Source organism: Orbicella franksi, chromosome 5 (assembly GCF_964199315.1).
Source record: "Orbicella franksi chromosome 5, jaOrbFran1.1, whole genome shotgun sequence".
Lineage (NCBI taxonomy): Eukaryota > Metazoa > Cnidaria > Anthozoa > Scleractinia > Merulinidae > Orbicella > Orbicella franksi.
In genome coordinates, this window is record NC_138149.1 from 6547092 (window position 1) to 6572468 (window position 25377).

Sequence of the window (25377 nt, forward strand, 5' to 3'; positions counted from 1 at the left end):
AAATAAATGCCATTCCTAGTGAGGGCTTTCAGTCACGATGGTGCTTGCTGTGAATTTGGCTGCCATTGAAACGACACATTTTCCTTGAGTTTTTTCTCGATCAAGGTTACCTACTAGAATGACTATGGAATACAGGCTTGGAAGTTAGTCCTTTGCACACACTGCGTTCCTGTTTAGCTTAATAAATTATCCAGCATTCATTGCTTCCAAAGGTAGGAGGGCATGGCACCAGTGACCCAAGCCAGCAGTTTTAATTTGTAGAGTGCATGAAAAAAATTTCCTTCTTTTCTTACAACAATGTAATGCATCTACTGTCTTCTTTCTTTGCACAATGCATCGTATGCATTGAAGTTCAAATAGTAACTGCACTTATATTGATAGAACTGACTGATGACAAAACAGATGTAGACGTGTCTGAGGTTGGCCACAGTCCAATAAAGCTCTCTAATTAATTGTCTATGGATCCACCATTTTTAAATGTAAAATACATATGAGATCTAACAAAAAAAAATCTCTAAATGTCTAACGGAGCTCAAATCACTCTCTCTTAAAATCAAAAGGTCATGCTGAGTCCACTGCCAATGGTTGAATTATAAATGAGTTTTCTGTGGTAAAAATATGGTTACCCTCCTGTAATTTTCTTCACACCGCTTTTTAACTCCCCTATGTCTAAAATCAAATCCCTTTGTAACGTTTTGTACCTGACAATTCTTGTACAATATTTCATCACAAACAAATAAGAATATTTCCCATGCATTCACTTTGACAACCAACATTATTATGATCCCCTATTTTAGGGATACTGTTAATTCAAGATGACAGATGGATTTATAAACATCACTGTCACAAATGAAGTCATGCATTCATTTTTACCACAATATTGAAAGGCAGCAGTCTATTATTTTTAGGTATGCTAGTATGACACATATTGCTTGCAAGGAGCTTTGTAGCTGTAGGGCATCACTCAGACTGGCTAGTTATCAAATTTAATTATGCTTCTCCCATCATTTCAGCAATGATCCCTTCAACGTATTTTTGCGTGACATTTCTTTATGACATATTTTTGATGCTGTCTGATTGAGTAACCCTGATATAAATTTTAACCAATAATGTAAGTAATATTTTATGCAGTTTGTAAAGTAAAGTAATAAGCTCTACATGTGAATCATACCATTCGACCAGTGTTCCTCCAGTTAGTCAATTCTCTGTTCTTTAAGCATAATCTCTACTTTCACTGCAATCCAAATTAAAATTATTTAATAATTTACACATAACATAACAAGCTTTAAGAAACTTAAAACTGGGCAGTTAAGGATTGACTTCACTTTCAAAAAGAAAATAACTTTAACTGATTATTGCTTTGAAAAAGACTCAGTGTGCTTCTCATTTTTACACTTATAATCATAATCATAATCATAATCATCATAATAATAGTAATAGTAATAATAATAATAATAATATTATTATTATAATTTTATTACTTATATCGTGCAAAGTTCATTAAAATATATGGTCTAATGCACTTTACAAACACTATAAAGTATAAAAATCGTATCTATATGAAAAACAACAATTAAAAAAATTAAATCTAAGAAAAATATGCTTGCTTAAATAGGTGTGTTTTAAGTTCTCTCTTAAAAGTATTAAAATGGTCCACTGCCCTAAGGCTAGGTAGCAGAGTATTCCACACAGCTGCCACAGCCACAGAGAAGGCTCTGTCACCAGTTGTCCAGAGAAAGAGAAACCTCTGTCACCTGTCATCCACTGAATTCCTGAAACATTTTTTACATTCAGAAGTAATGGTTTTAAAAGATCAACAAATTGCCTCTTTGTACAAAAGCGTCTTGCTATTCAACTGTTCTGGAAAAAAAAATATACTGGGGAAATATTCTTTCTCTCTGTCCTGGTGCATTTTGTTTTTTGTTCACTTGATTTGTTCAATATATGGAAATCTTAACCTTCCAAACCTCCCTTCCCTTATTAGCCTTTCATTGACAGGTCTTTCAGGCCTCTCCTCTCAAATTCCACCCTCAGCCTCCCCTGCCCCTTCCCCCCTTCTCTGACTTATATCATGCTGTCACAGGTAAGACAGTTGACCACTAACGATGGTGGATTTACCAGCTCCCTCCCCTCCCCACCCCTCCCTTCCAAACAGCCTTTCCTCCAGCGAGTCTAGAGCTGGCTGAACCCAAGCCACCCAGTTAATTACAGTGTATGTCTAAAAGGTACCTGCAGCTGGATTCAACAGAACTGCTATCATGGAAATGGTGACATATATATGAAGCATAGACCTGTGGCTAACTGAGTAGCTCTTGTCATCAGGATCTAGTAAGGTTACAAACCTGGGGTGGGTGGGATGAGAAGATTTTGGCCTTATGATAAATGTAAATGTGGGTGGAATAGACGTAACAATACAATTGGATGTTCTTTATTCTTATGTCTAGCCCTTAAACAAACTGTAGGTGGTTAGAATATCTTTAAATGCTTAAGCTAAAGTAGTAGCATGTCATGCCCAATGTTGGTATAAGCTGACTGCTATGCTTGGTAAAATTTCTGAAGCCAATGGGGTAAGGTATCACCCAGTCAGGTTCCAACTCAGACCATCAGGCCACCATGCAAGTACCCCAATACCCCCACCACCCATAATGTAGACCTCAGTCAACTTAGCCACGCAAATGAGATCCTTAACCAATCGGACCTGCAGATATATACTCCACAATCTAAGGCCACCATGCCAGTCTTCCATTCAGCATACCCCCATACCCCCACCAACCATAATAGAGACCCAAGTCAACCTAACAACACGAAAGAGATGCTTTACCAGTTGGCCCTGCAGATAGACTCCACAAAATAGTGACCAAAATATCAGGTGCTACCATGTCAGAAAACAAAAATTATTTTTAAGTAAACATGGCTCTAAACTGCTACACCCTCCTCATTAAGTATAGATTATTTATGATGCATTGTTTATGATGCCAATTGATTAGGCCCGAATGCATATCTGCCAAGTATGTCCAATCTTGGGCCTTGATTTTCTTTTTTCTGGCTCTGATTTGCCTCTCTTGGTAAATTGACTACAAACTATAATTTAAACACTGACCTGGACCTTTTTCACTCGTTTTCACATTTTTGGAAGAAAATCTGCCTGGGTTAAGATAGCTTTCTCTCAAAAAAGATGGTGGCATCTTATGCCAATTCGATACAAAAATGTAGTTACTATTTTATAGCGTTCGACGTCAAAAAATCAAATTCCTCAGAATCTTAGCTGTCTTCTCATAAGTCAAAGGAAAATAGGAAATAGAACCGGAATCTGAGAAACAGATTGTTTACACTTGTCATTGTGAAATGTGAGATTGATCAAGTACCATCTAACAGAAAAGAGATGTCAGTGATGATCTTACACTTTTTCCTGTAAACCATGAACACCAGAGAAAATTTCTGGATTGTTTATTGTTTCGTGATCAATCAGATGCAAGATGAAACTGCCACGATAACTGCTAAGCTGCAACATGGATTATTCACAACTTGACAATGTAATTTTCTCCCATGAATAATCTTCAATTTTACCATTTTAAAATACTGAAATTCTTCTTTTTCTATTTCAGCTTATGTATAAGCAAAGAACACATATGAATGATATATTATGGAAAAGCAATGTTGAATTGAGCAGACAAGATCAGACACGGCTAGACAGTGCATCTGAGAGCTTTCAGCTTAAAAACTTATTGTGTTAAAATAAAGGCTTTCTATTCTATTCTATTCTATTCTATTCTATTCTATTCTATTCTATTCTATTCTATTCTATTCTATTCTATTCTATTCTATTCTATTCTATTCTATTCTATTCTATTCTATTCTATTCTATTCTATTCTATTCTATTCTATTCTATTCTATTCTATTCTATTCTATTCTAAAGCACAAGAATTGTATTCTGCTCTCAATTTCTTTTTGGTGTCTACAGTGTTGTGAATTACACGGGAAGTCATTTTTGGTATTTAGCTTTGTTCCTGTTTGAACAAACAGTGAAAAATAAATTAAACTTTTACATAGTTTTCGCTTTACCTTTCATCAGTGCCGGACCTGTGTGCCGAAACACATGACATGACTTATATTAAAATTCTCCAGCTCAAGATGTCATGCAAGCCATTCGCCTATAAACATTTGGTGCTGTACAACGATTCTCAAATTCCACGAGCTGGTTTCCTCAGTTCACAGATTTTATACCCCTTGGAAATATTGAAATTTTTTATTCTTTTTTCTATTTCAGAGAGCTGCTGTCAGAGCAAAGAGTCACCATGGCTTTACAACTGAACCAATGTTCCAGTTGGATTTGATGCGATTCACCGGTGAAGTACTCTTTGTTGTTTGCATAAACATCGTATTTATCAACCCTTTGGTTCTCCCTGAAAACGTGCTATTTTTCAGTTTTTCTTTTTCTTTTTTTCTTTTTTTTTCTTTTTATTGCAATGCACAAAACTATTTACGGTTTAACAAAACTAATTCACACTCACTCACGTACACACACTACGAACAAGTTTACATAGCAAAGTCACACCTGGTCCATAAACTCGCAAAAAAAGAGTATTTGAGCCTGACATATTCTAAGTTATTCAACTATTTCTAGTATTTATATTGCCCACTTCTTCCTAAACATATCTAAATTATTATTTTTTGTAAAGATGTATTTTTCAGTCTCATACTTAAATTTGACTTTTGATTTAAAACCTCGTATACTTGGAAGTTGTTTATTCCTTCTACATGCCCATAAATAAATTTTTCCTATAAGTAACAGGTAATTAAGTAAGGGAAGTTCTGGTGTTAAAAGACCGATTAATATATCCTTCAAATTAAGATGTATCTGCTGTTTTGTCAAGGATAAGTAATATACTTCGAAATCTTTCCAGAAAGAAATTGAATAGGAGCAATCATAAAAGAAATGCTGCATTGTTTCTGATTCAAGTTTGCAGAAAGAACATAGATAATCTGCAATGTACCCAATTTTGTGTAATTTGGAATTCGTGTAGAGTACAGAGTTAAATATTTTGAACTAAAAGGCCTTGACATATGGCTCAAAAGCAACCGAATGGGGAAGAGAAAAAGCCTTTTTCAGTGCCTCATCGGTTAAATTAAATTCACACTTTAATTTTCTCACATTATTAGGAAAGCAAGCCTTTTTACGGACAAAAAGAGAGTAATAGTCTTTTGAAATCTTTTTAGTTACATCAAAAAGGCCGCTGTCAATTTTGAAAGATGGATTTAGGGCTGTATGATCTGGATTATGATAAGCATTCCTTAAATCGAACGGTACAGAGTGACAAAGACCGGTCCATTCCAGAAAGTTCGTCTTCTGTATGTGTTTTGTGATTAGTTCATAAGAATCGATGTTGTTAAGATCGAAACACAAGTCTCCCACTGTCTGAATTCCATAATTAAAGTACCTTTTATAAAAGACTGGTTTGTTGTTTATTCTTATTTCCTGGTTATTCCAAATTTGGTAAAGCCAATTAGTTTCAACCGCATTATCTTTCCGAAATTCAGACCACCATTTCAGTAACTCCATGTAGAATTGAGAACTGATAGTTAAGTCTTTGATGTTATAGTTGCAATTAAAAAGAACCAGACCACCTGTTTCTTTTAGAAGATATTCTAAATAATTTTTCCATGCGCCAGAATTATCGCCAAAGATTCTTTTCAGCCAGGCAAGACGGACAGATTTAATCATGCTCTCAATATCAACCATTTTGATGCCTCCTCCTTCATAATCATTTATCACAGATTTTCTCGTTACTTTGTCTTTACCTTTCTATAAAAAATTGTAAATCAAATGGTTTAATTCTTTAATTATATTTTCAGGGGTAGGTAACAAACATGACCTGTACACAACCTTCGGTAGGAGCAAAGATTTAATAATAGTCACCTTTCTGTAAAGGGATAATCCTCTAGAGGACCAGATATTAATTAATTTTTTTATCTTGTCAAGTTTTTCTGTGGAGTTTTTCAAATACAGCAATCTTTTATCATATGAGAAGAAGATTCCTAGGGCTTTTATGGGATCTTGTGGCCATTTGATTCCAAGTGGTTTCATTTCACTTCCTTTTAAAGATCCTATCCAGAGTCCCTCTGTCTTTGAACTATTTACCCTTAAACCTGATACTTTTTTAAATTTGTCTAGCAATTGAAAAAGTTTATAGGCCAACTCTGTATCAGAGAGAACTGCCATTGTATCATCAGCATATTGTAATAATTTGGTCTCTTGTTTATCAATAGCAATTTCTTTTATTTCCACGTTTTCCCTTATTTTGAGACTTACAAGAAATCTTTTGCATTAAGGCCATTATAAATTAATTACGTCTGCTGTGCACAAACTGGTCTGGAGTAGGAAATGTACACAAAGTGGTAAATATTCAAGGTCAAACAATTTGCCCATTGATGGCATCTCTGGTTTCACAAGATAAAATATACAACTGAACCATAATATTTTCCACTTCTAAATGCACTGATAAAGCTTTTTGTTTGTGGGGCCAGTAACAACTAAAAAACAAATTAAAATCTCATGGCAATAGATGTCCAACAGTAGCAATAAAATGTAGACATGATAGATGCAAATGCAGCCTTAACACTACTGGAGAAAAGACCTGAAAAAAATTTCAGGTTTTGAACGGGATTCAAACCCATGACCTTTGCCTTACCGGTGCAATGCTCTTCCAACTGAGCTATTAAACCCACATGAGAGCAGTCATGTGTGGGTTTGGCCTGTTCAAAGCCTGAAAATTTTTTCAGGTCTTTTCTCCAGTAGTGTTTTAGCTGCATTCGCATCTATCATCAAATTAAAATCTAGCAACGCAAATATCTAGCTGGGATGTTTCCAAATGCAAATTCCCAATGATCCAGCTGTAATTAAAATGTTGACCAAATGACTTGATTCATCATAAAGGTAGCAAACCAGTCATTACTAAACAGTTTAATCTGTGATTACTTATAGTATAAAGACAGTTTAGACCTCACAGACAAGCAAAGAGCAATACAACCAATCAGCCAACCAGAAAGAGAGTTGACGGTACACACAACGTTCCTTTCGATCTTCATCTTGATCCATCAAAGCAACCTGCAGTCGATATTAATGACTGAATGACCCCTGGAGCCCACAGGAACCAAACATAAAGGTAAGCTTATATTCTTAGTTTTAAGCTCTTTACAGCATGCCACATATAGTGGATGATTTTTCAGCAAACCCAAGCTGGATTCTTACTCACAGTAACTAAAATTCCTACCTCTATGCCGTCAATCACATTTTCGCTTCGAAATTTCGCAGAAAAAGACCTGCAATAGATGACAATAATCCAGTGAGGAGGAAGAAAGCTTGGCACAAATTGAAGAAATCGAAAGCGGAAGTGAATACTTCGATACAGAAATACCTGTTCAAACAAGAAAATGGAAACGCTGTGTTGCTGTTAATAGGCCACAGAAAGGAATATCATTCTACACTAACCTTGCTGTCGAAAATAGATCCCTAGTTCCCCAATGGTAGATGACTTCGAATCTCAGCAAAACAGCGCAACAACAACACCCTTCCTTGGCTGCAGTACAACCCAAAATGCCAGTGATCTGCGAAGGACCCAGAATCCCCAACGCAACCTCGTCGCCAGGGCCTTCTCCATTTTTCGAAATGGCGGTGTCACAGTGATTTGGGTATCCCCGTGTTTTGGGTACCCCCGTACCCAAATCCCTAGTGTTTTGGGTATCCCCAGTAGGGATACCCAAAACACTGAAAGCGTTAAATACCACAGACTGGGGGCAAGTGAAATCATCCATAATTCTGCTCAAAAACCATTTATATTCTTAGAAAGCTTTGTCTCAGTAAATAAAAGCTTTCTTAACCTTGATATAAACACATAACGTCGCTGAAAATAGTCACAATTTATAACACTGTCTGATCCTAGTCCTCATTAGTAGAACGACATACAAAACCGTATTCACGCGCCAAAGCTCCTTGTATGAACATGCGCTTAGTGCCTATCGATAACCCTTGAAATGCACGTCATTTTAAACAAGAAAGGCGCATTATAAACCTCGGATAGTTCGGCCATTGAATAAAATCAATATGCGAGCGGGCACACTGAGATACGGCCGTCACGCAATATGCGGGTCTCAAGCTATGACTGACCTCTGTGTATGTTGCCTGTCTGAAATAAACCTTGTCTCAGACTTGTTTATTTATCGCCCTTTCCTTGATTATCTCTCCTATTACTTGCCTTTGCAATGTGCCTGCTTCTTATTGTTTCTTTAATTTAGGGTAGCCAAATCTAAAAGGCAAAGCAAACTTACAAAGACGAAATTAATTCTAATGAGGAAAGAACTAGATCAAACTGCTCAAATGTAGGGGATACCCAAATCCGTAGTGATATGTGTATCCCTTTCTAAGGTGTTTGTTTGTTATCATTTCTTTACTTCAGGCAGCTAAATCGACCGAAGATTAAAAAGGCAAAGCAAATTTTTAAAGGCGAAAGGCGTTGAAGGGGAGAAAGGACAAGAAATGCGAAAAATTAAGGGATACCCAAATCCCTAGTGATATGGGTACTCCCTTCCAATATGTTTATTTGTGATCGTTTCTTTAATTCAGGGTAGCCAAATCAACCGAAGATAAAAAGCAAAGCAAACTTGCAAATACGAAAGTCATTGCAATGAGGAAACGACTAGAAATGCTAAAACGTAAGGGATACCCAAATCCCTAGTGATATGGGTATCCCCTTCCAATATGTTTATTTGTTATTGTTTCTTTAATTCAGGGTAGCCAAATCGACCGAAGATAAAAAAGCAAAGCAAGCTTGCAAATACGAAAGTCGTTCCAATGAGGAAACGACTAGAAATGCTAAAACGTAAGGGATACCCAAATCCCTGGTGATATGGGTATCCCCCTCCAATATGTTTATTTGAACAAATAAACACACTGGGAGGGGATACCCATATCACTAGGGATTTGGGTATCCCTTACATTTCAGCATTTCTAGTCCTTTCCACATCGGGATGACTTTCGTCTTTGCAAGTTTGCTTTGTTTTTGTATCTTCAGTCGATTTGGTTACCCTGAATTAAAGAAACAATAACAAATAAACACTCTGCGAGGGGATACCCACATCACCAGGGATTTGGGTATCCCTTAATTTTTTGCATTTCTTTTTTTCTTTTTCCCCCTTCTACGCCTTTTGTCTTTGAAAGTTTGCTTTGCCTGTTTAATCTTCGGTTCATTTGGCTACCCTGAATTAAAGAAACGAGGACAAACAAACACTCCAGAAGGGGATACCCATATCACTAGGGATTTGGGTATCCCTTACAATTTGGCATTCCTAGTCCTTTTCTCTCTTGACTGACTTTCGACTTTGCAAGTTTGCTTTGCCTTTCTATCTTCGGTCGATTTGGCTACCCTGAATTAAAGAAATGATTGCAAGCCAACACTTCAGAAGGGGATACCCAGATCACTAGGGATTTGGGTATCCTACTTTTACTTGTTTCCCCTGTCCAAAGATTTAAGCCTTGTCCACTTTATTTATACTTATTTTGGATTTCTTCCCAAAACAAAGGAAAAAGAACCTCGTTAAATGGTATAGAGAACTGTTCGCCGGCAAAATCTAATGGGAGGGATGGTCAAGGAAAGAGCGATAAATAAACAATTCTAAGACAAAATTTATTTCAGACAGGCAGCATGCACAGAGGTCAGTTACAGCTTGAGACTTGTGTGCATATTGCGTGACGCCCGTATCTCAGTGTGTTCGTTCGTATATTGATTAAATTTAATTGCCGAACTATACGAGGTTTAGAATGTGCCTTTCGTGTTTAAAATAGCGGCATTGCAAGGGTTATCAATAGGCACCAAGCGCATGTTCATACAAGGCACTTTGGCGCGCGAATTCGGTTTTGTATGTCGTTTAATACTGCGGACTCAGATCAGACAGTCTGTTCTAAATTGCGACTATTTTCAGCGACGTATTGTCTTTATATCAAGTAAAATAATGCTTTAATTTATTGAGACAAAGCTTACTAAGAAGATAATTGGGTTTTGAACAGACTTGTGGATGATTTCACTTGCCCCAGTTTTAAGCTTTCAGTGTTTTGGGTATCCCCAGTGGGGATACCCAAAACACTAGGGATTTGGGTACGGGGGTACCCAAAACTCAGGGATACCCAAATCACTGTGACACGGGCCGTTGTCCGCCATTTTAAAAATCGTCGAAGAGAAGGCCCTGGAGACGAGGTTGTTCCCAACGCACAAAGTCTGCAATGGCGCTGAAATTTCAACTTATGAACTGTGGAATACTGCCAAGAGAGAATGTGGACCAGAAGACAGCTGAACTTCAGGCTACATGAGATAATGTTTCCTCATTTGCATTTCCTCACTTCAATTTAATTTCATGCCCAAAGACTGAAGGTTAAATAGCCCACAGTTTCCCATACCAATTTTAAAAGTTCCCCATAGTAATGTAATACAAGTTATCTTTCAGTATCATACTTTACCATCATCAATTTGATGAGAGTGTAATACTGAAATTTATCCCATGCCATAGGATATACAGCCAATCAGAATACAGGAAAGCCGTTGTATATTCGACGGTATTATATCCAACCATCCCATTACGTCTGTCGCATTGATTGTGTTGGCCACTCTATTTTCTATGGCATGCTATAAAATAGTTATCCAACGTTCTCTCGTGGTATATCATGGAATATCTCACTTGTCATTTGTATTTTCTTGACTTTCTTGGTCTACGCGCCGCCTGAAGGCTCGTGTATACCAAGAAAATGACTCGTGGGGTATTAGGCTCATTAAGAACAGTTAATGTCCAAGGACAAACATCCGTGCAAAGTCAAATGGAGGCTATTATGTTTATATTCCTTCAAATATATTTCGCAACGCGCGGAATGTTTTTAAAATTGGGGAATATTACTCAGATATTCCCCAGTTTTAGCTGGGGTATATTCAACACGCGACGTGTTTAGACCAATCGCGTGCGAGTGAAAGTATTTAATTGCTTATAAAACTTGATAACTTGTATACTAGCTTATACTTGTGTCCCTCTGCGTACAATTTGTGGACAAGGGAATTGATCGACTTGATCTTTTTCCTTATTCTGCTGAAATTATCAGCATGTACTCCTGTGTGAACATAAGAAGTGTTACGGGACGAACTAGCTTGCATGTGGAAATCTCATAACCTAGTAAGCTGTAGCCTGAGTATTTGCGCTGTGGTCATTACTGTGTGCATTTAGTAGACAATTGGCCTTCGTGCTCGTTGCCTTATTTTTTGCTGCTACACCGTGCTGACGAGACCCAACCAGGTCGAAACAGCTGTCCACGGTGTCAATTCTTGGCTTTCAGTTTGGACTTTATCATGTCGTTGTCGCGTTAAGTTTCCTACGTAGTAATCAGCCTTGCTTCATTGTGATTCTGTTTTTATTCTGTTCTCAAGCATCAAGCACTTGAAAAGAGACCTCTGAAACAAGTTTAGAATCGAAAAGGATTATCTTCGAACAAATAGTGCTATATTTCAATTTTTATTTCCGCAAACCGGTAGCCAATCTCATTTTTTTTCTTAATTAAAAGTCATGTGGCTGGTCTGAACAAAGGGTGACCTGGTAGGTGTGTCCTTGGTTTTATTAGGGGAAAATATCTGGAGCATATGCCAACTGATAAACATACCCGCAAATAGTTTTCCTCACCGAACAAAGCATTACTAAAACATCCCCAGACCTGTCTATGGCCTCAGCAGCTTCGTATCAGGCGCCCTTCCATCTAGGCTCGATTTCCGGCCGTTTTGTGAGCCCGCGTTCCTTATCTCAACAGCCGGACTCCCAAAAGGGCTGGAAATCGAGCCTACCTTCCATGCGATTTCAAAATATATAAACTTATTAAAATTTATAAAGTAGAAAATACTGTTCTTATTAAGGACGTTTTTAAATAACTGAAGAAAGACTCCGTAATAGTTGGGTCAGTGACGGGGTTCCACTGTAATGGTAAATATTTTATTGAAAACTTTGATTTTTCTCTTTTTTTTTTTACAGAATATTATACAATATTACACAATATAAAATTACAGCTCATGAAGTTATTCTATTCCAAACCTTTCATATCGGCTACAAAGTGCCAAGTATATGGTTTCTGTTTGCACCGTCATTAGCTCAAGCAACAAATGGCCTTTCAAAAATAAAATAATCAGTATTTGTCCGTCTAGCCCGGCTTAGCTCATTTGTTTCTTGTGAGTGAGATTTTTGACCAGTTTTTAGATGACAGCGGACCGCTACGTCTAATCCGCGAAGCTACCAAAACCCCAAAGTTTCGTAACTCGGACGCCGCTGAGTCTCGCTGAGTTGAATGGAAGACCTTTGGTTTCTGGATTGAGCGAGAGAAGCACACTGAACACACAGCAGTTTCCAAGCTTGCTAAGGACAAAACAAACAATTTACGAGGATCATGAAAGTCGCATATTGAGCACGTCCTCCGGCCGGTGGTTTGTCAAGAAAATTTTCGTGTTTGTCGTAGACATTAAAAAGTGTTCTTTCCCTGATCTGCTAAGGATGGTGAGGGTTCGGCAGTTGTTGTTTGAGAGAAACTGGCTTCTTCATCTTCCATATCGTCACTGTATGGTGTTTCCTGAAACGTTTTAGAATACTTTGCACCTGAAAATCAACAATGAAAGACTGTGTTGAGAAAAGCCAACAGCTTTTGAAACCTTAAAGTGTACATTTATTTTTACAAACAATTAAACATTGACGAAAGATATGTAGACCTGCATTCTTGTTTTAACGTTACAGCATGACTAGTCCCAGGTCCCAACCCAACAAGAAGTGAAATTTCACGTTTTCAGATAGCTAAATAGCGGTGAAAAAACAACCATAACCAATTTTTATTTCGATCTCCATGTCACGATCTCATGTAGATTCCATCAAGCAAATAAAAAATATATATCTGCCATGTACACTTAAAACAAATTTCAAGCTTTTGCAAAGCTCTTTCACCAACGTTTCTTCGAGTAGTGATAGTGCGTGACGACAAAATTACTCCTGCAATGGAGCACTTCAGCCGACACAGAACGGAAACTCGTGAAATTACCAAGAAAAACCACTTCAGTCCCGAGATAAAAATATGGAATCTCCCTATTGTCTGCCATACCTTTCTTCTGATAGTAGCTCTGAGAATTCGCTGAAAAATCAGATCATATCCCCTATGTGTCACGCCTGCGGCTAACAGTGCAAGCACACTCAAGTTTTACTCGCATTTTAACAAATTGACGTCAGTTTTTATGCGTCTGTCCTCTTATTGATGACTAATTTCGTCATAACATTGTCAAAGTGTCTGTGGAACCACGAGCCGCAGGCGAGCGCTTCCGCAGTAAACTTTGACAATGTTATGTCGAAATTTATCATCAATAAGAGCACAGACGCATAAAAAACTGACGCCAATTAGTTGTATACGATAACAAGACCCCAAAATGGTCAAATGCTGGGAATAAATGAGGGGAAAAGACGCCGTAAACTTGCCGTAAACAAAGATAAGTGGTTTATTCAAAGTGACGCGAACATTGTCAATAGCTTTTCTCTCTTTTTGATTGGTGACTTAATAAAGTCCATAAAATTTCATTAGTTAAAAAGTTGACAGTTTGACAGCTAAAAGTTCAACTTTAAAATTATGTCCGTCTGTGCTCCTATTGATGATAAATATGAGCCAATCAGCGCGCGACAAATTAGGCAGTTATTGTAAAAAGAGGACTCGAAACAAGCGGAAAAGGCAAAACTCCAAGGGTCCTTCAAGAGACCGCAGAACAGCGGAACAGGCAGTTTAATGGGACAGAGCGTGGAGCACGATCCCGGGGGGTCCTCTCTTAGATGAGCTATGTAATGTACGGCCCCAAAGGGTTGAAAGGGTATGGTTTTTAGCCGTTTTGGGCATAAATAGGGCATCGTTTTTGGCCAGTTTAGTCTTAATTGGGTATGTTTTTTGCACCCTAGTCCTGAATTCGGTATGTCTTTTTTTTTTTTTTTTAGAAGAAACTACCTTTTCATCATTATCGAGACGGACCATCAACAAAAGCCCTTTACAATGCCTTGAACTAGGTAACTAATTATAAGACAAGTCTGAAACAGGGTATTGATTTACGGGTCCGGTCTTAGGTCATAAATAAGGTAAGGGTTTGGGAAGCGGGCCGCACACCCCCAGTCGATTTTTCTGGGAGTACTCCCTCCTCCTCCCCCAGGAGCACGACAAAGGAGCAGCGAAAAATAAATCTTGGCCTTGGTCTTTGGGCAATTCTCGGTCTCTCAGGAGCGGGTTGCCGATCATGTCTCCAGTGTCTGCAAGCTTCTAGTCGATAGCCAACCCTGCCATCACGGTGCAAAATCACAGAAAAAAGAAAAAAATGTTACTTGTAAGCTCGATGTCCCGTAAGTTGAGGACCGGAGTGAATTACAATTAACTGGGATCTGAGCTGAACAGATTTCAATTGAGCCGGTAGAGTGATTGCCAATGACTCTATCTATTTCAAATGGATACCGACAATCCAGTAAACAAAACTTGAAATACCACTTCTGATTGGATGAGAAAGTGGCGCGAGTTTTTTTTTAAGCTAATCGTGTAGCGCAGTAATGCAAATCCAATTACTTTTCGTCACTCAAATGAAAACCGCTCTATTCAGTAGAAGAGTTTATCGATCATATGTGAAGGACACCGCTTTGCTGAGAGGTCTCTAAATTCTCCCGCAAACTGCAACTCATGAAAATCCACATTTACTATAACATCTTTTTGAGTGTCTGTTGCTTAAGACTACTGAGCTGTTAGCGTAAGGCTCATACCGCAGGCGACGCGGGAGAGGAGTAGGGAGGCGAGGGAAAGAGTGGGGGAGGGGGGGGGGGGAGGAAAGTGTGTGAGAGAAATCGCGCTCATGTCGTCTCTACATGCAGCCGTTTCATTTACACCGGGTATTAAAGGGTTATTTCTTCTTCTCTCGAGCATTGCAATAACTCCAAACGCGGCATACCAGTATTGAGGTAGGTAAAGTCTGCATACGAGCCAAGTGTTCCATCAGACCGGAGCTTGTCCCGGTTTCTGTAGCATGAAGCGACTAGGAGTATTTCTACTCCCCCTTGCACTGGTTTCTAGTCTTTCGCAGGGTTACACCCCAGCATTATTCGCTGGTACCCATTTCTACACCTGGGTGGAGAAAGGCACTGTGAGAGTTAAGTGTCTTACACTAGAACACAACACAATGTCGCCGGCTGGGGCTCGAACCCGGACCGCTCGATCCGGAGGCGAGCGCACACATACTAATATTGAGCTTAACTGGAAATGATATCAGCTTCTCGTATAGTAGCCAAGGTATGTTGTTTATTTCGTTACATTCCGCGCGAAATATCCCATAATGATGACGAGATCTACAAATTCTGGTAGTGTCTCTGGTTGGCGATATTATAAACAGGGCGCTCAGACGTGTAAAAATAACTTAAGAGGGATTACCTTGGACATAAGGCCTATATGGGGGATTCACTCTCTTACCTTGATAATCTCTTGTAACAGTATAATACCGAAATATAACTTGGTAACCTGCATTACTTGCGTCTCACTGCGCGTATTTTGTAGGCAATGCAATTGACCGACTTGTCCTTCATCCTCTATCTGTTGAAATGATCAGCATGTACTCCTCTGTGAACTGGTTAATTGATACAGAGAAAACGTCATAAAAGTTCGGCGGGAATAACTAGCCTCTATAAGAAAATCTGATACCCTAGGCTCCGCGGGAGGGGTAGGGGAAGCTAGCCCGAGTATACGGGCTTAATTCGTCTAAATATAGCCGTCTTCATATTCAATTTACCCCGGTTACCAAAGGTTTTTTCCTCCCCTCTAATAAAATGGGAATGCTGAAAAGAAAACCATTTCCCATGAACATAACTTATTCTCAAATATCTGGGTTTTTTCTGATTGGCTGATATATGCGCGCGAAAACTAAGCCGCTGTTGCAATATTAGGAAAGCATCTTTATACCCCTTTGCGGCTACCGCGGTTTATCATTTCAAGTTCACTTTAGCTTCGCTCTTACACTGATGTAACACAACAGCCTTTTTATTTTACAAACTCTTAAGTTTTATTCAATTTAAATCGAGTCGTGTTCGAATCGATTATTTTACTTTTAACAAGATGCTACACTGAAAACTTCAAATCTCTCGGTAACAAACGTTATGAAAATATAATGCGATTTGGGAAAAGTGTATATAAGTTAAACGATCGGTAACATAACATCTTTTCTCCACGGTCCAAATAAATTGCATTTCCCACAAAAGCTAACTAAATTTAAAATATCTCCGTCTACAAAGCCTTCGATAAAATACTTTTTCTTTTTTACAAGAAATAAATAAAATGTAGTTTTTACAAATCCTTAAGAAGCTCTATTTCCTATAACTTACACAGTGTCATTGAATGACACTGGGTTTTCTAACATTATACAAGTTCAAACTGTGGACAGAATTTGATTCTGATTGATTTCATATACACAGGTGTCATGCTTAATCTTTCTTATGATGTAATGGCGTCTGAATAGAGGAATCTCTGCTGACGTCATTGTTTATATTTTGCCTCATTAGCATACGACTTTGCGAGGAGAACTGAGGTAGGCGTCATGCTAGATACGAATTGATACATAGAGCGAGTAAAACATACTTTAGCTCTTTGGGTGTAGTACTGAAGAAGACACTGGCTTTAAAAAACTGCCGCAAAATTTCTGAATGGCAAAAGGCTTAAGGAGCCAATACATCCCTTACAAAATTTGACTTTTTAAACCCACATTTAATACAGAACAATACATCAGGATGAAATTGCTTTGGACAGCTAGTCAATAATGCCATGCCCAATCAATATCAAAAGCTGATATCTTGTAAGTTGATCAAAAACTGAGGCTTTTCAGCGAATAGGGCAAATATTGTAAACAAACATTCCCCTAAGTAGTAAACTTCATTGAATTCTGATGTAATCATTCGGTACCGTATATCTAAGGATTTTTTCCGTGTTTACATGGCTTCATATGAACACGAGGGAGTTGGGAGAATTCGAGAAAGTTATACAAACCCGAGGCGCAGTGGAGGGCTTGCACAACTTTCGAGAATTCATTCAACCCCCCCCCCCCCCCTTCCCCACCTCCGCCCCGAATGTTTAGATAAGGCTACGTAAACACGGAAAAAAGTCCTCTAATACTTTTGTAAATTAAACTATTTCTTAGAACACAGAAACACGACTGTGTTTACATACTCTGATCTAAACACACCTATCGACCAATGAGAACACGCGTGCAATCTTATATCTCATAAGAAAGTAACTAGGTTTGAAAAAACACACGATACTTTTGAAAATGCTAGTCTCATTAAGTCAAGCTGTTCTCTAATGCATTTCAAGTTCAAACCAGCATTTGCTCAAACGTAACTAAAACATTTGCCTTTTTGATCATCACAAGACTGACTCACGCACATTGAAAACTGAATTCTCGATTCCATTGCCGCGAGGAAACTAAAATAGTTTATTAAATTAAAAACACTACAACTGGTTCAAAATTAGTCACGATTATTCTCTTGTACTGACAGCATGTACACTCTTGTTTAGGAACTTTCTCCAATTTCCGTCATTTCTCTAAACCGGTAAATGTAATCACTTTTTTAATTACCACAGTTTAACTTTGTAGCTTGAAATTGGTTTTCATACCACTGCCCACGAACGTATTTACTTATTTGCAACTTATTTCCACTTAAACTTACATATAAACTTTTTACCATTGTATTTTAGCAAATGATGCAATTGATTCTTTTACGCAATTTGAAACCTTTTAGCTCTCACAGAAGTTCATAGAAAGAATTCGTGACCGAACAATCGCGCGATTCTTTGGTGCTGCGCACTTTGCACGTTCTTCTAATTTTTCTAAGAAATAAAGAGGCCTTCAGTAGTTTAAAATATCACATTTTCACCAAAGTCTATTTACAGATCCACTGCAAAGTCTGTCCTCTTCTTGGCTCAAATGGCTGGTACTCGATCAGTTTACTACCATATCATTCAGCCAGCCGATTCGTCTGGAAATTCCAACTAGCTGCAGTGTACTCTTATCACTTTTTAGGCTTGATCCTGCCTCAAAAGATGAAAAAAAAAAAAAAGAAAAATTGAAATATGAGATCACATAAACAACATGATGTACAATACGATGACCAGTCTAATCAAACACACAGATCATTCTTGTGTAGGAAGACCAAACATGCATGTTATTTACCAGTGAAATATGTAATTGAATCAAGAAGAAATATTTAAATTCTTTTATTTCAGTCATACAGGCGTGGGATGGGGGAGGAGTTACAGGACAAAAGAATCGATGAACTGAACACGGAGAGGAAATTGATGAACAAGAGACAAGCTATAATAAAAAGTGTTATTGGAAAAAGTCACCAGGGGTTATCAGAAGCTCAGTGGTTAGAGCACTCGACTGGTATACCGTAGTTCATAGGTTTGGACCGCGGGGACCTTAAATTTTTCCCCCATTGTCCCGTGCTCGCGACAAACTGGTCGAATTATTGTTCACCGAGTTTCACGTTTATCATAATTTCATTTCTAATGCAAGTTTTATGTTAATATCCGGGATTACCTCAGTGATATTAGTATTGATAAATGCTTTAAACAATTTTAACTCTTTGTGTTGCTTTCACAGTGTAGTGACTTCAAGTGGGTTCCCAAAGAGTTTTCAGCCAATCACAGCATGAGTTTGAGCCATACGTAGCTGAGTTTGTTCGTGGTTGGAGCGGCGTCAATGTTAGCTGTTGTCGTTGATTTGAACAGCTTGACAAATGAGCGACAAAAATAATCTGAACCAAGGACGAACACTCTGAATGGGCGCGTGTCATGTACTCTATTGTATTTGTTGCCAGACTCAGGGTGTTAGCTATCTTGTGCTGGATTCAAAATTGTTTTCGTTAAAGAACAGGATCTTTCGGTCGAGTTGAAAATCATTTCTTCAAATTTATTATTTTTTGTCCTTGGACCGTAACGCATTGTTTTCTACGCGCTAGGTTCAACTGAAATTATTTTGATCGCTCGCTTGTGGTGCTGTTTAAGTCAAGAAATTTGAATCCAATTACCAGCCAATCAAAATCGTTCGTTCCAAGGGCCAAGAAACGCGCTACTCAAACATGATTGGTGAGATCAACTTAGATTCTTCTGTTCGAAAATCGTACTGTGATTGGTTAAAATCTCTCAGGTGGCTCGGTTCAAGTTATTGTATTGTAACTTTGTTCCTTATTAATAAAACCTGACCTTTTGTTCTTCCTGCTGTGTTTATCTCCCGGCAACGTCACCCGAAAAACTTTGAAATTCACTTTGGAATCTGTAAAGCCAATGGCGATATGACGCTCACGAGGACAAGCTGTTAAACTGTACACACGGCTTTCTACAGCAATTTCACTCCGCAGGTCACCTGACTTAACCTTAAACAGCTGAAGGAAATAACCTCTTAAACCATCACTGAGGCAGGCAACGCACTCCTCGTCACTAACAAACTTGCAATCAAGGTTTCTAGGAAACGCGGGGTTTTGAGTTTATGGTTGAAATGTGCGGAGTTTTTCTCCTAAATCTACATCGAGGACGAAAAGGGCTTCAGAATCACCAAGTACGCACTACTGTTCAGTAGGAGAAAATGTCTTGCTGCGAGGAAAGAAAAAGGGTTCAAAAAGGTTCCAAAATCTTCCAGAAAACAACATCACAATGCATCTGCAATTCGCAAAGATCAGTGGTTATCACGTGACATTTACTGTTGCATGCAACAAAACTCCCATCAATAGTAACTGTTGACAGAATGCCCTCCCTGATTGTATCCACAATGATGACTTTCCTCCTTCTGTCACAGGCCACTCGTTCTTCTGATATGGGGATTACATCAGCGATATCCTCTAAGTTGGTCCAACTTCGGATGCACTCAAAAAAGTCCACAGCTTAAGGGTGCTACTGGTTTGCAACAGAACACCTTCTCTTACAGCGACAAGATTATTTTCATTAAGCCAACCAGTGTCTTCAAAAACTCTTTTCCCAGGTTTGAGCGTGCCACTTGAAATGTCCCAAGCCATAAGTGTTGCTGGATTCCGATCTGTTGTAGTGATAACAAACAGCGTGTCATCATTCAATGATAATACGGCATTCCTCACAATAGTCTTTGAAACTCTGGCACTGTCGTCAGTTCATCAAGCTGCAGTATGTCTAGAACTCGATCCCTTGAAGCAACTCTCAATACAAATTGTTTATTCAACACAAAGGCAAGTAGCCTGAGTACCTGGCGGGATTCGCGAGCGATATTTGGCGGCGGAGCCGCCATTATTTTTCTTCACGGCCCGCGAGAAAATTCGCGAGCGGCGAAGTCATGAGTGAAATTCCCGCCTGCCTCATTTCTTATGGTTTCAACTCGACTCCTCACCAATCCCCTCACGACTTCGCCGCTCACGTTCACGGCTTCGCCGCCAAAACAAAAGCACTCGCACGCGAAATCCCGCCAGCTACGCAGGCTAAAAAGCAAGTCCAGGTTCCCATGAGTGGATGGCATCTCTTTCAGATGGCAAGTAAAAAGGATCTCCTAATAACAATCCGGTCTCATTACACGACTCAAATTCCCACGGCTGATAAGACACTTCTTCATTTTCCATGTTGACGTCTAAACGAAAGAGATTGCACCTGGCACTGTTGAAAACCAGGCAATACAGACATCGACAGACAGGGGAGAACTTTATCATTCCGCACACTTCTGAAATAGTCGCTCGAGTTCTATAATCATCCGCTACGTCATGCAAAACAATCGAACCAGGAAGGTCAGAAATTGCTAACAGTCTTCCATCGGGAGACCAAGCAAAGGACAAAATCTTGTCATTCCTCTCAAAACGATTTATCACTGAACCATCTGTTAGACTCCATATGATAACTGATTTAGCGTTGGTGCGATCAGTTAGCATCTTGATCTTGTCTCCAGAAATTGAAAAATTCAGAAACAGCACTTGCTCGAAAGAAAAAGTGGTTTCAGGTCCCCGTCAGACGTATAAGAATGACTGAGGATTCCTAGCAAGACAAGGTCCTTTGCAGAAGGAAACATCACTAAGCGGTACGATGACTTAGGAGGATACGACAAAGCATCATTCCCAACCCGTAGTAGCAGTGATTTTACGTTGCCCTATATGACGGTTTGCAGAAAGGATCATCGTCGTCATACTTGAAGCAGTAATCTTTCGTTATCTTGACATCTCGTTTCCAAGGCTTGCCAGTATGGAGCGACCATAGCTGTATTGTGTTATTTTCATATTCGCATAGCATGTAGTCTAATTGCGGTGAAACATCAAAACAGGTTACACGACAGCTGAACATTGAAATACGATTTGCAAATAGTTCCTTTAAAAAGTTTTAAAGCTTCAGATGAAACTTGAGGTCCTCCCTCGTTCTTCAAGATTTCTAAGATGGTGTCGGAAAGCCTTTGTAATTCCGAAACACGCTGTGACAAGACCAAGGCAGTGTTATGGTCCGTTTTAAATTCTTCGATGCCCATCCGCTTCTGGACACAAAGTCTAGATGTTCCGGAAAACAAGTCTTTTACCGCCGCTGCTACATTAGACCCCAACTCTGCTTGCACAAACAATAAGTCCAAAGCAAATTTCGTCACAAATTCCTCAAGGCTGCATACTCTCGCATCCTCTAGTTGTAACATGTGTTGAACTCCATGTCGCAGAGCGTACTTTGTAGTGTCGTTGAATTGTGCCCAGTCGACGCCTTTTCGTTTCACCTCATCAAGCTCATCAACGCAGAGCTTAAACAGGACCTCAGAGCCTTCTTTTTCGTCCACACTGAAGTCGTGATGTCCGTAGTTAAAAGTATCAATCAACCAGTCTTTGACCGACCTGTGAAAGAAGTGAATACACTTGTCTTGAACGGGCAGAAGTGCTGAGACACATGCAGTTGCCGCATTTACTTTTCGCTGAGCCAATGATGTGGATTTACCTGGTAGCAACAATTTAGAAACGAAACCGAGTGGCAGTGGCTCTCTTGCGGCTGCGACCGCACTCAGAAATGTCCAAAATTGGTCTTCCGTGACGTTAAGTTCCTTACAAAGTTCAGTCTCCAGTCGCTTGAAATACGACTGGTATACAGACGAAATACCTGATGGTAGGATGCTGTCCAGCAGCTCAGGGGTTACAAAAGGCACTTCCTTCTTTATGAAATCAACCAGGTAATGAGCATATAGCATGACTCCTTCTGACTTTTGAACCAGTGCTGGCAAGATCTTTTCTCGATGCTCCGATTGCAATAAATGGCTGATTTGCTTTTCAAAGCAAAGGTGAATATCCTTCACGTTCTCTTCAACGTTTGGATCCAGCCGCAGGGGGTGCAAAACCTTTAGAGTTTCTGCTATGTTTCTTTCCGGTCGCGTTGTCACCAGAAATCGAATCCAAAGTGGAAGAGTTTGGAAGTAATCAGCAATTACATCTAGTAGCTCATTTCGTCGTTGCAGTTCGCTTTCGTCTAGCCCATCTATTGCAATGAGGTAGGTCGAACCAGGATCATTCAAGCTGGTTAGAGGTTCCTCAAACAGCACTTCGAACAGATCCTTCACTTCCATGCTGTTAATCTCTAAGCCCAGATTTCTTGACAGCTTTTCCACGAGCACTTTCTTGTAGTCTGGCAGAGAATCACACAGCTGACTGGCTAAGGACTGTAGCATCACCTTGGGATTCCTGTGGCGCGCCCTGTCATGCTGACAGAAGTGGCTTCCGGCTAGTCCTGCAGCCTCTTGCATCCTTTCACACATGACAGCTGAGACTACAGATTTCCCCATCCCAGCATTTCCACTGACCACCATCACACGATTTGGGGAACTTCTGTCATCTAACCAACTCTCGACCTTCGAAAATATTGACAAACGGGTTCCCTCTATGTATCTGTCTGCGTGATGTCTTACATTCTTCAAGGTATCAATCTTTGCGAGTTTCTTGAGGATTTTGTTTTCCCTGCGCTTTTCTCTTTGACTTTCTAAGTCTTCAGCTGTTTGCTTCAAATCTTGTCGCATAGTTTCAAAGTGTTCACCTTGGATTCTTAACAGCTTTCCGTAAGCTTCTTCTACTCTTGACTCCGTTTCCTGAAGTGTCCTATGGAATTCTTCTTGTCTGTCGAGTACTTTCGCAACATCCCTCTCTGTGTTCGTTTGGCTCTGACTCATTTTCTGAATTGCTTTGCTGTCATCAATTTGAGTTTCACGAACATTTGTAACAACTTGATGTCTATCTGAAATACCTCTTGCAGCGTCATGTTGCTATCTTGAATTGTCCCACGATCCTCTAGTTGTTTTTCACGTACTTCATCAACAGTTTGCTGTGTTTCGGTCTGGGACTGACGTAGTTCATCAACAGTTCGCTGTGTTTTGGTCTGGGACTCACTTATTTCATCAACAGTTTGCTGTGTTTTGATCTGGGACTGACGTACTTCATCAACAGTTTGTTGTGTTTTGGTCTCGGACTGACGTACTTCATCAACAGTTTGCTGTGTCTTGTTCTGGGACTGACGTACTTCATCAACAGCTTGCTGTGTTTTGATTTGGGACTGACGTACTTCATTAACAGTTTGCTGTGTTTTGGTCTCTACCTCATGCACTTATTCCAACATCCGGTTGCTGTCTTGAAGTATTTTCCGATCTTCTAGTTGAGTCTGACGTACTTCATCAACAGTTTGCCCAGTTTTTGTTTGAAATTGACGTATGTCCTTCTGCTGTGACTTGATGTCTTCTTCACTGTCAGCCCACTCAAACAACACGTCAATAAAATCTTCCTCTCCACAACGCTCTGCTTTCAATCTATCAATTTCCCCTTGAGGCAAGCCAAGAGCAACAAGAACAGCACTAATCTCCAGCCACAGAGCAGAGAAAGTAGGTGTAGTAACACCCGTAGTAGTAACATGACCGTGCAACTCATTGCGAAAAAACTTGATGCGAGCGAGGTTTGCCTCAAGAGAGGTGTCACTCGCAGGGGGCTTAGTGAGCCACCCTGTGGGGGGAGGGGAGAGTCCACAAATGTTGGTTAGAAGGAGGAATAACAAAGTGATGTCAAATGTGTTGGAGTCTGGTGTGGCTCCACCAGGCGGGAACAGTAGGTCCCACTGTGGTTTATGTAAAACCCTCCTCCTTAAGAGATTGTTCAGAGTATGATAGTTTGCATTGCGATCAGCCAACAGATTTGCTGGGGGATGATAACTGTCGAAAATCTTCCTAAGAACCGTTGTTCCACCATCAATGAGAAGTCTGCTCAGCTTGGCTCCATTTGTTTTCTCCACAGAGCTTACCAAGGGTGAAGGGGCAGCAGTCGCCATCTTAATCGAACGAGCAAAGGGGAAGGCCTCCAGTTACACCTGCATGAGGTAAAAAATATTTTTTTCTTTTCTTATGTAATACCCTTAGCAAATACAAGCCATTTCTAGCTAGGGCTTTTAGTCACGGTGTTGCTTGCTGTGCAATTGAAAGAATGCCATTGAAAAGACACATTTTCCTTGAGTTTTAGCATGATCAAGGTTACCTACTCTAATGACTATGGAATACGGGCTTGGATGCTGCAGCTTTAGTTCGGGTACTTTGCACGCATTACGGTCCTGTTAAGCTTAATAAATTGTCCAAGGACATTCGTTGCTTCCAAAGGTGATGTTGTCTGGGCCAGTGCCCCAAGGCAGCAGTTTTAAACTTTGCGTCTTTTCTTACAACAATACTTGTAATACGTCTTCTGTTTTCTTTTTCTTGCACAATGCATTGCATGCATTGAAGTTCAAATAATAACTACACTATAACTTTAACAACGGCTTTAATAACAGAACTGACCGACGACATCATCTGTTTGGCTGTACATGTGTCAGAGGTTAGCCACAATCAGCTAGAGCTTTCCAATTAATTGTCCATGGATATTTCGTTTTTAAATGTGATATAGATATGAGATGTAACAAAAAAAATCCCAAATGTTTAACAGAACTCTAATCACTCTCTCATAAAATCAAAAGGTTAGGGTCGACTGTCAATGGTTGAATTACCAATTCAGTTTTCTTTGGCAAAAATTTCTACCCTGCTGTGATTTTTAGTGCAGAGTGCACTATTGGGATGGTTATGGGGGTTGCCTGCCGCTAAGGAACTAAGGCGCTATGGCGCTATGGCACTATGGCCCTATGGCGCTAAGGTGTAAACTTTAATGTTTGTTTAATTAATTAATTTCAATTAATTAATTAGTCTAGAGGCAAGGAAGTAATGGGAGTAGGGTGGGAAAGGTACATGTGTACTCTACGTAAAACACATTCCATCGCCGTCGCTTAACTTTGAACA

At 39.5% G+C, this 25377-nt stretch overlaps 2 protein-coding genes and 1 pseudogene across 6 annotated transcripts in view; all 3 read right to left on the reverse strand.

Moving 5' to 3' along the window:
• Positions 1-7663, reverse strand: part of LOC145486502 (uncharacterized) — a 79990-nt gene extending 72327 nt beyond the window's left edge. The window contains exons 1-3 of one of the 5 annotated variants that reach the window (XM_081465183.1): positions 7491-7641; positions 7273-7321; positions 1172-1234 (exon numbers count right to left, since the gene is read on the reverse strand). The gene's annotated coding sequence lies outside the window, so the exon portion shown is untranslated. Of the gene's footprint in view, positions 1-1171; positions 1235-7272; positions 7322-7490 lie in introns of all 5 variants that reach the window. The other 4 variants (XM_081465184.1, XM_081465185.1, XM_081465182.1 and 1 more) reach the window with 4 other exon arrangements.
• A 10305-nt stretch (positions 7664-17968) lies between these two features.
• LOC145486500 (uncharacterized) overlaps positions 17969-25377 on the reverse strand; it is a 96170-nt gene continuing 88761 nt past the window's right edge. Inside the window, exon 6 of the mRNA XM_081465174.1 lies at positions 17969-18140. Within this exon, the coding sequence (XP_081321300.1) occupies positions 18122-18140 (19 nt within the window). The 3' untranslated portion in view covers positions 17969-18121. The remainder of the gene's footprint in view (positions 18141-25377) is intronic.
• On the reverse strand, positions 20119-23680 carry LOC145486510 (uncharacterized; annotated as a pseudogene).